General features: G+C 41.4%; 1 protein-coding gene across 1 annotated transcript in view; it reads right to left on the bottom strand.

Annotated features, from left to right (window-relative positions):
* Window positions 1-1,900: 1,900 nt before the first annotated feature.
* Window positions 1,901-12,197, bottom strand: part of LOC311052927 (F-actin-capping protein subunit alpha-2-like) — a 15,781-nt gene continuing 5,484 nt past the window's right edge. The window contains exons 2-10 of the mRNA XM_084068235.1: window positions 11,661-11,724; window positions 11,468-11,519; window positions 10,332-10,395; window positions 9,560-9,766; window positions 6,929-7,008; window positions 5,866-5,944; window positions 5,060-5,131; window positions 4,460-4,522; window positions 1,901-4,134 (exon numbers count right to left, since the gene is read on the bottom strand). Coding sequence (XP_083924361.1) covers window positions 3,994-4,134; window positions 4,460-4,522; window positions 5,060-5,131; window positions 5,866-5,944; window positions 6,929-7,008; window positions 9,560-9,766; window positions 10,332-10,395; window positions 11,468-11,519; window positions 11,661-11,724 — 822 coding nt within the window. The 3' untranslated portion in view covers window positions 1,901-3,993. The remainder of the gene's footprint in view (window positions 4,135-4,459; window positions 4,523-5,059; window positions 5,132-5,865; window positions 5,945-6,928; window positions 7,009-9,559; window positions 9,767-10,331; window positions 10,396-11,467; window positions 11,520-11,660; window positions 11,725-12,197) is intronic.

Genomic DNA, 12,197 nt, shown 5'->3' with positions numbered 1-12,197 from the left:
ATAGGGTCATTATAAGTAAATAAATATATGATAACCTTTCCACAGGAGCAGCTTTTTTCATATTTATCACACATTTTGTTATTTTCCCCATACGTACATGACAGGTGAAAAAATGACTACATTTAAAAAATAGTTATCATAATGAAACTTCCCCAGTTGATTACTTACATGAAGACAATGATTTATCATATTACAAGTTTTCTGAAATTGTATATTTAAATATGCAAATTAGGCATTAGGAAAATATGCCTGAATTTGCATAACTTTCCAGAATCAACATTGGAACATTGGACAAAGCCAGTCAGTCAACATTCTTATTTCATTTTTTGTTAAGATGTTGGAGTCAAAGGTTTTTAACGAGGGAATATTCAATATCTGGCTCAAATTTGGGGCTCTGGCTCATGGACTAAATGCCTAATTTGCATATTTAAATATACAATTTCAGAAAACTTGTAATACGATAAATCCTTGTCTTCATCATAACTATTTTTTTTATTTTGACATTTTTTCACCTGTCATGTACGTATGGGGAAAATAACTAAATATGAAAAAGCTGCTCCTGTGGAAAGGTTATCATATATTTATTTACTTATATTGACCCTATAAACAATTTAATATAGGTATGGTTTTGCCCACTCTTTCGATAATCATTGCTCAATTTTGGGGCTCTGGCTCATGGACTAAGTCCCTGGAATCCACTTTGAGAACCACTGTAGCCTACTAGACAGTGATTCTCAAGCTTTTCTCATTTGAATGTTCAACTGAAATGAGATGTAGTGGAGTAGAAGTAAAAGTAAATTATAGATACTGTAGAAAGCAAAACAAAATACCTCAAAATTGTCCTTAAGTACAGCACTTGAGTAAATGTACTTGGTTACTTTACACCACTGGTCATATAACACCAGAGGGGCGGGGGAGCACCCTGTGAGACAGGAGACACAAAGTGCACAAGCTTTTGACGCCCTCTACTGTTGAAGCAAATGTTTCACTGACTCACTGTAATGACATTTTCAGATGGAGAGCCTAAAGAGTCTCCTGGGACTCAAACCTAAACAATGAAATGCATTATGAATGAACCACTTAAGCCCTTTAAAAGTAAACAAAATTGTGAGAATAGCAAATCTACAACATGTTCAAAAGATTTTCCCATTTCTGGAAAATATAAAATAATATTTGGGGGGAAATATGTCATTGAATTTGTTTTATGTAATGTAAAACAAAACAAAACAAAACAAAAAAACGGGATATTTATTAAATATAAACACTGGTCCACGGCCCAAAATTGCATTGATACCCCATTGGAAAACTTTTAGACCTGTGAGGGAGGTGTTTACAAATGAAAGTGCCTTACCAACCAGTGTCCAGTTGACCAGAATATGTGTTACTTGTTAGATGCACTAGACCGGGAGGCAATCCGACAGACCTTTTCTCCGACTATGTGGCATCCGCGTGCGGTTAGGGTTAGGGTGCGGGTTTGGTTCGGGTTGCTGTGGGACTAACGTATTGCACCCCACTAGAACAGGGGTCTTCAACCTTTTCAGGCCAAGGACCCCTTAGCTGAGACAGAGATGAAGCAGGGACCCCCTCTACATATTGTATAAAATTGTGTTTCAGATTAAACTTTTTTGTTTACTTGGTCTGCTCTTTTTTTCCCTCTACACCATACAATACCTCTTTGCCAAAAATAGCCGATCTACAAGCTCACAACGCCTCGTGAGCTTGTAGATCTATGTTTGGCTTAAATTCACCTCAGAAAAGGGATGCTAGGGTCAAGTGGTTTAGGTAAAAAAAAAAATCTAATCACATACAAAATTGGCAGACCCCCTGTAGTAACTCTGAGGACCCCCTAGGGGTCCCGGACCCCTGATCTAAGGACATGAAAGGAGACTTGGTAACAGAAGATGATGGATCCATTTATTGGTACAACAGAATGGGGCAGTATACAGTCCTAAACTTTGTAACTGATCGGCACAGTTTTAGTACATTGTGAGGGTTGAACACAGCACACATAGCTAACATGTAACTGATCTCGAATCAGCCTATTGAGCAGTGGTGTAACACACGTCTGGGCTCCACCTTACATGGCAAAAATCTGCTATGTGTTCACTTGGCATTGACTAATATACAAGATGCAGTTTGTTACAACTGAGTGTGATAACCTTAAGACTCCAACAAAAAAAGAACCAGCATATTAAAATATAGATTTGCATACATGGGTTGTGGGAGTATGGAATTCTTTACCATAGGAAAGAGATTTTTGGCAAACAAATCTTGGTTAAATGTGAGTAATGTTTTCCTTCCGCAACGGAAAAGGTATACAGCAAAATGACGCCGCTGCCAAGGTACAGTACGAGAGAGAGAGAAAAAAAATAATGATTATGACGTCAGAAGCACTGGAGCTTTATCATTAAGTAGCGTTTCTCGAACGTTTTAATTTCAAGGACCCCCATAACTCTGAGGGTGTACAAATGGACCCAAATGGACCCGAAATGTGCACACTCTCAAGAGTTATAGACTTGTAAACGTCCATTTGGATGCCCCTCAAGGAACTCTGAGAACCACAGTTATAAAGTATTTCAGTCATAGCTTTCATGGGTAGATAGATGGGAGGGCAGTACAGTACAACAGAAAACAAACATTCCCTCAGCCCTGACAAGACGTTGACAAACATATATATATATATATATATATATATATATATATATAGGCCTACAGTGCAGCAACAGAGCAATGCCAAGGACCATGCTACTGAAGACATTTAACAGTACTGTCAATTTCAATAGCTAAGTGGGAGCAAGTTTCACCTAAGGCTATGTTCAGACTGTCAGCCCAAATCTGATATGTTTTGGCCAGTCCAGACTGGAATCATATTGGTTTTATCAATGGTGTGGGTTTTCAAATGTTATTTTGCAAGCGATCTGATTGCTTGCAAAATAACAGTGTGGACAGTCAGTCGTAAATTAAGATCAGATTTGAGAAACGACGCAGATTTTACCTGCAGTCTGAACTACGCCTAAGTCAGGCCTAACGTTATACAGGAAGATTTGGACAGTTAAAAATAGTCGATGTTCCACATTTTCCCATCGCTGTAGTGACTTTTATTGTTGTGCATTTTTGTTAATTCTGTTGTAACTGTGAGTGTGCATTGAATCTGTCAACGGTATTCATATTTTCATGACACATGTAACCTTTCACAAAAACACCCTCTGGGTATGCGTCAGTGTGCTTATAAGTCGCTGTTAAAAGCTGCCCTGTAAGATCCAGATTTCTGTCTAAAAACCTGCACAAACCTGTCCAAATCTCTGCCTTGAGGCGATCGAGGATCTGCAGGAGGTTGGATAAGAAATGTTTGACAATCCCATGTGGGCAGCAGATCAGCGATGCCTTCAATGGCCAAAAAAAAGAGACGTCCCACTAATGCAGTGGTTCTCAAACCTTTAAATTTCAAAAAGGACCCCAGTTTGGTTCCTAACCATCAATCGTTTAGCTGGGGACCCCCTGGAACTGCCTCACGGAAACCCCACTTTGAGAAGCCCTGCTCTAATGTAGCAGTCCTAAGCAAAGCCCTGCACGATAGAAGATGACCCCATGCATCTCTCCTGTAACATGGATCCCGAAGGACCTTAATATTCTCCAAAACCACAATGTTCTCCAATACCTTCCTAAGAACCTGTGCCTAAAAGCCCATTTTCACTTTGTCGGAACAACCGGTCTTATGACAAAAAGTATACATTTGACATAAAACCAATCACTTTTGTCATATGACGCGGGCATTTGACAAATTGAAAAAATTGCCCGAACAGTCTGCGTAATCTTTAGCTTTCCGCTTTGTATTATCGTTTTTTTCCCCCCGTAATAATTCCATGCCCCATACTGATATAGATTTGCTTTGGTTAGTCCACTCCTTTTGCGTGTGTCTAAGTGGGTTGTTTGGCCCAGTGGAGTGTTGTTGTGCAACCCTCTGGACCAGGCAGTCCCCATCTTCTTTGTCCTCTAGGCGTTTTGCATCTCCTTGCCAATCTTGTAGCTGAGGATCTTGTTCCAGTCGATCTTGGTGCGCGTGACGGGTAGCTGGCGACGCAGGGCCTTGAAGGTGGTGTCGGACATGGTCTGGTAGTTCTCACTGATGGCAGTCTGGGGAAAGGTTGACAGTCACAGAGATATGGGGGCGATAGTACAGCAAACAGACTGGTACAGCAAACAGACTGGTCTGACACATCGTCTTCATCTTGCATTTGAGCAATTACTACTTTGTGTTCAGATTTTTTTTCCCCCCCAATATATACGGTAGGCCTATATATTCCCCCCCGACACTAGCGTTCCGTTTCCTACACACGGATAGAAGTGGGTCTAAAGAAAAAAGTCAAACGAATAACAGGTTGTTAAAAAAAGGGACGCTTGGGGGGATGCGGTAAAAAAAAAAGGTGTGGGGTCAAGAGAGGCAAGTCAGGCAACTTACCTGGTAATCATTTTCGGCGTTCTCAATGATGTCAACAAATTCCTTGGCTGTCTGGCTTTCATTCTGTTCCAAAACACACAAAAAGATAATCACCTCTTTGTCACTGGCACTGACACAACCAGTCTGACAGCATGGCATTACGGTTGTACACTTCTGTACCTGTGAGTATGTGCTTCTGTGTCACATAACCCATTAAGACCTGGAACTGTGTCATTTTTAGATTTGAGCTAAAAAGCATTATTTTACACTTTGGGCTATTCAAAAATAGCAGATATACAAGCTCATAGCGCGGCACCGAGTGCCGCGCTACGAGCTTGTAGATCTGCTATTTTTGAAAATGTGTGAAAATGTGTGCAAATCTTTGAATATATATATTTTTAAAGCGAACATTTTTAACTCAAATCTCTGCCTCTCGGGGTCCCTAGAACAAAATATTCTGATGGGGGTCCGCGGCCAAATACATATCATTTTGACATGAAAAAGATTGAACACCACTGATACAGAAACATACGTTTTTCAGAATACTGTTGAGATTTAGGAGACATGTAGAATCGACTTCAGGTCTCAATGGGATAAAAGCCAGCAAAAATGTCTACTCACAGTCACTGGTATTGATTCTTCCACTTCCTTATGGCTGACCAGCTGTACATTGCCATCTTCATAGTAATGCACCTTGAAAGAAAGAAAAAGGATTTTAATACTGAATTGGAAATTCTGGATGGAAATTCAGCCTGAGATTGGTATTTGTTTGCGGCTGATGTGGTTGCGCGTAGGGATGAGACGACATGAAAATGTCATGCGTCACGATTACTTTGGCTAAAATAATAGTGATACTCATGATCAGCATATGCTTCAATTTCTTAAAATGTCACTTTTGTTAAACGAATACTTCCTATCAATTGCTCACCCCATGAAACCTTGAATTCATAGAGATATTTGTGTTTATGTCACATTCCTGAGCCAATAATCCAATATTTGACTAATTGAATTTAATAGGAGACCAACGTTAACGAGAGCAAACCTATATTTAAAACATTCTCTTTGAACCTGGATCATCAGTAGGCTGTTTTGGAGTTTATATTATTCTTTTATATCGTGTTGCATTGGTTTCCTACTGACAAATATTTTTGACTGGTGTAAAAAGACTGTACCAAGTTTGCTCTTTACATGTTTGTTTTACTATATATAAGTGGCACCGGATATGCATTTCAGCAAAAGCAAATTGATCCCAGTGTATGATGGAGGACAATTTCACAATTAATAAAAAATCTGCACGATACGATTATTCTGAGCATTTTCTATCACAATAAAAAATATTGTTATTATGCATCCCAAGTTGCATGCCGTGCCCTGAAAATATAAATCAACCTTTATAGGGCTAAGCAGGCACATTGACCACCATTCACCTGGATCTTCAACACCCCCACCACCTGAGCAGTGGACTGGCCGATGGTGAGCTTCCACTCGGACCTACAGCGACCGTTCCTGCAAAACATTTAAAATTAGAACTTTTTGTTGATATACAGCCGGTGTTTAACCCTTTAAGACCGGGAGAAGCATCTGTGTCATTTTTTTATTTGACCTAAAAAAAAGCATTATTTTACACTTTGGCTATTCAAAAATAGCAGATATACAAGCTCATAGCGCGGCACCGAGTGCCGCGTTATGAGCTTGTAGATCTGCTATTTTTGAGAAATCGTGAAAATTTGTGCAAATATTTAAAGGAGACACACCATGAATTTCACTTTTTTTTATTTTTTTGGTATTTTTTGGGCTCCCCAGTGTCTCTTGTACCCCAAAAAATATTTTTTTTTCAACATTCAGTCATTCATTCTCATTTCAGAGATTTTCAGAATGGGCGTGTCTGAACAGGCCATCTCAGAAATGGCATGTTTGCTTACATCACCAAACTTTCTGCCCATGTATTTTGACAGACAGAATTGCTCAGTAGCACCCCTCTGCCCAACAGGACGTTTTGGTATTGCAGCTAAAAGTGCTTTATAAGCCTGAGAGAATTGACTTGGGATGAGTATATCTGAGAGTTGATTTAGGCTCAAACCTTTTGAAAATGGTTTGAGGGACATACACCATATGATATCAAATATCAATTTTTTTTTTTAAATTCATGGTGTGTCTCCTTTAACTCAAATATTTGCTTCTGGGGGTCCCTGGAACAACAACACATCTTGATGGGTTAACCCATTTAGACCTGAGGCCGGTTCTAAAAACGCCTTATAAACCCTTACCTTTACGTTTTCTGGAAAACTTCAAAAATATTTATTCCAAGAATGTAAAAGAATTAATGTTGCTATATATGCGAAATGATAGGGCATTGCCGGCTTGAAAGGTATAACAACGTATATAGGTGTAACAGGTCTAAATGGGTTAAATATATCAAAGCACATTCCAAATATCGCTCTATGTAATTTGCGCTTCCAGATCAAACAGAGAGGGACAATGTAGGCCTACCAGAAGTTTTTGGGTTGAAATTGGTGTCCCTCAATACAGGCGATGATGGTTTGCTGTCCGTCGACCGTTTTCCCGTAGACCTGCATAGAGGAATGGCTACAATGAGGCTTATAGAATATTATAACTATTTTTTTTAACAGGGCTTAACACATCGGGTGCCAAACACGGTCTGAACCGTGTGTTTACATAGTGGCGGTTCCGCTGCTTCGGTGCCGAACACGGTCTGAACCGTGAGTTTAGTCTTTTTGTTTTTTTCGTTTTTCTCCGCGCGGGCGGGGCTAGAGCAGCTCTGGGAGCACCCATTGTAATCCTGCGAAGGAAGTGCCAGATCGCTCACCGGAAACAATTTTTTTTCCCCCCATCCGTCTATTTCCTACTTTGAAACGCCTATATCTCCGAATCTGTTTCCTGTGGGGAAAACCGGTCATGCGCGATGCGCGATCCCCTCCCGTTGTAACTCGCCAGGGGAATGTTATGGTTCCAGGCTGTAGCCAGGCTCATGGGACAACATGAATCGATGCTTTTTTTTCCGTGGATTTGCTTGTAACGCACGCAGAATCTTTAAACAGCAAAGCGCAGTCAATGGGGAGAATGCTGGCACCCACGGTAAGTTGTTATGAAAAAATGCTGGCACCCGATGTGTTAAGTGTAATCATTAATTGACTATGAATTAATCACTTATTTGGTGTATCAGTGTTGATTTCGTTGACTAAAACTATGACGAAAATGTATCGTCGACTACCTTTATTCACTGACGAAAACTAAAAACTAAATAAAAACTAAGCTATGATGACTAAACTAAGACTAAATATACTGACAATTTCGTCAACAAATAAAAACTAGACTAAAATGTTAGTGAGAGACTAAAATGTTAGTGTAGAAGAGATCCAGTAGAACTAAGACAAGTCATTTTATGGTTGGTTGCGCTAGGGTGTGCATGTTGAAAACAGCAGATCTACAAGCTCAACAACACGTCACAATTGAGCTTGTAGATCTGCTATTTTCAGCATGCAACCAAGTGTAAAATCAGCCATTACGACGCTATCAAGGCACCGCCAAAACACATTATAGTCGACTAAATCGACTGTAGATTTAGTCGACTATAATCTTACATTTTGTCGACTGAAACTAGACAAAAAAACTAAAACATTTCAGATGACTAAAACTAAATGGAATTTTATTCAATAGACTATGACTAATCAAAATGTGCTGTCAAAATCAACACTAGTGTGTATGAGTGTGTGTGTGTGTGTGTGTGTGTCAGTGGCGTGCACAGACATTTTGAGGGGCAGGTGCTCAAGTAAATTATACTTTTTTTTGTTTACTTAGTCTGCTCTTTTTTCCCTCTACACCTATAACTCTTTGCCAAAAATAGCAGATCTACAAGCCCACAACGCCTCGCAGCGCGAGGCGTTGTGGGCTTGTAGATCTGCTATTTTTGGCTAAAGTTCTCCTCAGAAAAGGGATACTAGGTTTCGAGTGGTTATGGTAAAAAGAAAAATCATATCACATAAAGATTTGGCGGACCCCCTGTAGTAACTCTGAGGGAATACCGGTCAGGTGGGCACACTGGACATCTGGGCACATGAGTTTCTAGACAACTGGGCACACCGGATAAGTGGGCATACGGACATCTGGGCACACGAGATGAATGGGCACATGGACATATGGGCACACGAGATGACTGGGCACATGGACATCTGGGCACACCGTATGACTACCAAGGATTTTTGTGTTCCTTTGATATTTAAGTACCCCCCGCCCCCCCACTGTGAGAGAGAGACGGTGGGAGACATTGTGTAATGTCTGTTACTGAGATAGTGTATTGCAGTGTGTCCTTGCAGTTCTGACAGCATCCTCATCCATTTGTTGTGAGCTGTGTATTGCCTCTCCCATGTGTGTGTGTGTGTGTGTGTGTGTGTGTGTGTGTGTGTGTGTGTGTGTGTGTGTGTGTGTGTGTGTGTGTGTGTGTGTGTGTGTGTGTGTGTGTGTGTGTGTGTGTAGGTTGAATCGGTGGAGACACTTACATTCTAACCCTAACCCTAAACCCTAACCCGGGTGGAGGGTGATTATGCGGGTGAACTCAGTGGAGGAGGGCCATTAGGTGTAAGCAGTGGGGAGGGACCACTAGGTTGAATCAGTGGAAACTGTCACATCCTAGGCCTATACCTAACTCTCATCCTAACCCTAGGGGGGTGATTATGCGGCTGTCTGAGGGGGGGAAGTCAGGAGCGTCTGCTCAGGAACTCAGGAGCAGACAATTCACAGCAGGGGTTCACTAATCTCTGGATTTCATAGAAAGGGGGGGCACATCAAAGCAGAGTGCCCAGCTGTCTTGTGTGCCCAGTTGACAGTGTGCCCAGTTGACAGTGTGCCCAGTTGACTGTGTGCCCAGCTGTCTTGTGTGCCCAGTTGACTGTGTGCCCAGTTGACCTGTGCCCAGTTGACCTGTGTGCCCAGACCGCTGTGTGCCCAGTTGGTTTTTGTGCTCACCTGACCGGTTACCCTCTGAGGACCCCCTAGGAGTCCCTGGTGTGTGTGTGTGTGTGTGTGTGTGTGTGTGTGTGTGTGTGTGTGTGTGTGTGTGTGTGTGTGTGTGTGTGTGTGTGTGTGTGTGTGTGTGTGTGTTACCGTGCAGACTCCACTAGGGTAGTGCTCCTTGACGTAGGCACTCAGGGCAGTGTCGCAGGCATCTCTCCAGGTTCTGAGAGCGCTCTCTCCTTCACACGGTTGCACGTCGCTCACCTCTTTCCTCAGGTGGTCGAAGCGGAACGACACGCGGTTACGCGGGTCCAGGAAACGCCCCTGACCCAGGTCACCGTGCTCCGTGATGAGGACCTAGAGGAGACGCGGAGATAAAAGTTACAAAAAGCCAAAGATCGGTCTATATTGTTGTGGTCGGGCAGAAACTCATCTTTTTTCTTTAACCCATTGAGACCTGAAGCCGATTCTACATGTCTCCTAAATCTCAACAGTTTTTTGAAAAACGTATGTTTCTATATCAGTGGTGCTCAATCTTTTTCATGTCAAGGACCCCCAAAATGATATGTATTTGGCCGCGGGCCCCCATCAAAATATTTTGTTCCAGGGACCCCCAGAGGCAACGATTTGAGTTCAAAATGTTCGCTTTAAAAATGTATATATTCTAAGATTTGCACACATTTTTACGATTTTTCAAAAATAGCAGATCTACAAGCTCGTAGCGCGGCACTCGGTGCCGCGCTATGAGCTTGTATATCTGCTATTTTTGAATAGCCCAAAGTGTAAAATAATGCTTTTTAGCTCAAATCTAAAAATGACACAGTTCCAGGTCTTAATGGGTTAATATGCTCTACTTTGTCGTAAACAAAGTCATCTTTTTTAGGTTTTGATAGAATTAAAAAGTATATATATACAAACTTGCCGGTTCATCGTAGCCCTCTAGTTTGGCAGGGGTGAACTGATCCATGTTATACTGGGCAAATGAACTGGAAGAATGAGGAAAAACACAGAGATACAATACATGGGTATTGTGACTATTTCACAAACAAACATACTATATACACATAAAGTACACAAAGGACATGGTCAAGACAAATGACATGGCATTTTAGCTTTAAAATTTGGATTTCTTTTTTTGTTTTGTTATCAATAAGGATCTATGAACTTAAAGTACTGTATAGACCAATTCTTTGTTTACCAACATTGAGACTGGATGCACAGGTGATTGGTTTCACGCAATCCATTCTCAATCTTGTGTGTTGGCTAGTGAGGCGCGTCCTAGCGAGACCTGACAGAATGGGTTTCATTGCGCGCATACTGGTTCTTATCAGTGTGACGTCGTCTGTTAACTCTCTCAGTGCCACGCCCCGAGATATCCCGAGTTTTTCCCCGAGTACCCTCGCTGCCAGAACGAGAAATCTCGAGTTTTTACTTTTTACTGTGGTCGCGCTATTCTGTTTATTTTTCATGATCACTTTCACTTCCTGACTCCTTCAGACTCATTGGGTCCCGGTTTCATGACGCAGATTCCGTTTCCGGTTCTCATTTCTTTTTCGCGGTCATTTTCGGCCAGAACAGGGAAAGTCACGTTTTTTTCACAAAGTATACAAAACGAACGGAGAGCTCCACTTCTATTCTCTTTGGTCTGGGTGACGATCAGTCATCGTAGTCGTGTATAACATCATATTTTAGCCCGATCACAGATTGACGAAAACGTCACTTCCGTTTTTTGACCGGATGTGACGTAGGCCTGTTTGGGAGGGGGCGAGCGAGTCAGCGAGGTAATCAATGTGTCGATTTGCTGCTCTCTACTGGTAGAACTGTCGTAGGTCTTTAAAACTGCAGAAGAGAAGCTATTTGAAAATTAAATTACAAAATAGCAACAAAAACAAAACAAAAATTACTGGCACTGGGGGAGTACTTTATGAAAAAACTCTGGCACTGAGAGAGTTATGGGGTCTATTCTACGTGAAAATAAAATAAACGTGCTCTGAAAATGCACGTGCCCCCCCCCCCCCCGTCTGACCACGTGAGTCAACGGCAATCTTAGTTACTCACTGTGACGCTCCTTCCCTGAGGAGGTTGTCATTATTGAGGAGGAGCCGCACATCTAAAAAACACACAAAAAAGGAAAACATTTACCACATGTGTTTAAGTCATCATTACAACAACACCACAACTAGAACACTGCCATGGGGATGACAGCTGAGAACACACCGGCTCTTTAACTTGATTTATACGTGTCACGTACCATTGAAGACTTCGTTGAACTCTCCTGGGGGAGCATGAGTTACAAAGTTAGCTGCTATGCGCACCTGCAGAGAGAGACAAAAGATTGAGGTCATTTTTATTATGTTCAACCAATTGATAATAAAAGGTTTATCTCAAGTGTTTTGCAGTACTGTGCATTAGCCAACTGATTGATAGATTGAATGACGTTTTCATTGACACAAATGCATATATACGTGAACATTATGTTGAGGGATTACGTTATGTTGTTAGTAGTAGTTGTTTCCACTTAGAGCTCTGTTTAATTGTGGTACAGCTCTAAGTGAACATTAATTAATGATCCCACATTTGTATTTGACTGTCTTCTTAACCATACACAAACATACAGTATCTGTCAACATAAAACACAAACGATCTTGAGAGCTTACTTTCACTGTGGTTCTATGAGTGAGTGCAAGTATTTGTAAACTGAGTCGTGTGTGCGTGTGTGTGTGTGTGTGTGTGTGTGTGTGTGTGTGTGTGTGTGTGTGTGTGTGTGTGTGTGTGTGTGTGTGTGTGT

Source organism: Gymnoscopelus microlampas (genome assembly GCF_963454915.1).
Source record: "Gymnoscopelus microlampas genome assembly, chromosome: 10".
In the NCBI taxonomy this organism is placed as follows: domain Eukaryota; kingdom Metazoa; phylum Chordata; class Actinopteri; order Myctophiformes; family Myctophidae; genus Gymnoscopelus; species Gymnoscopelus microlampas.
Note: the sequence above shows the minus strand (reverse complement) of the source record. Positions and strands in the feature narration are given on the sequence as shown.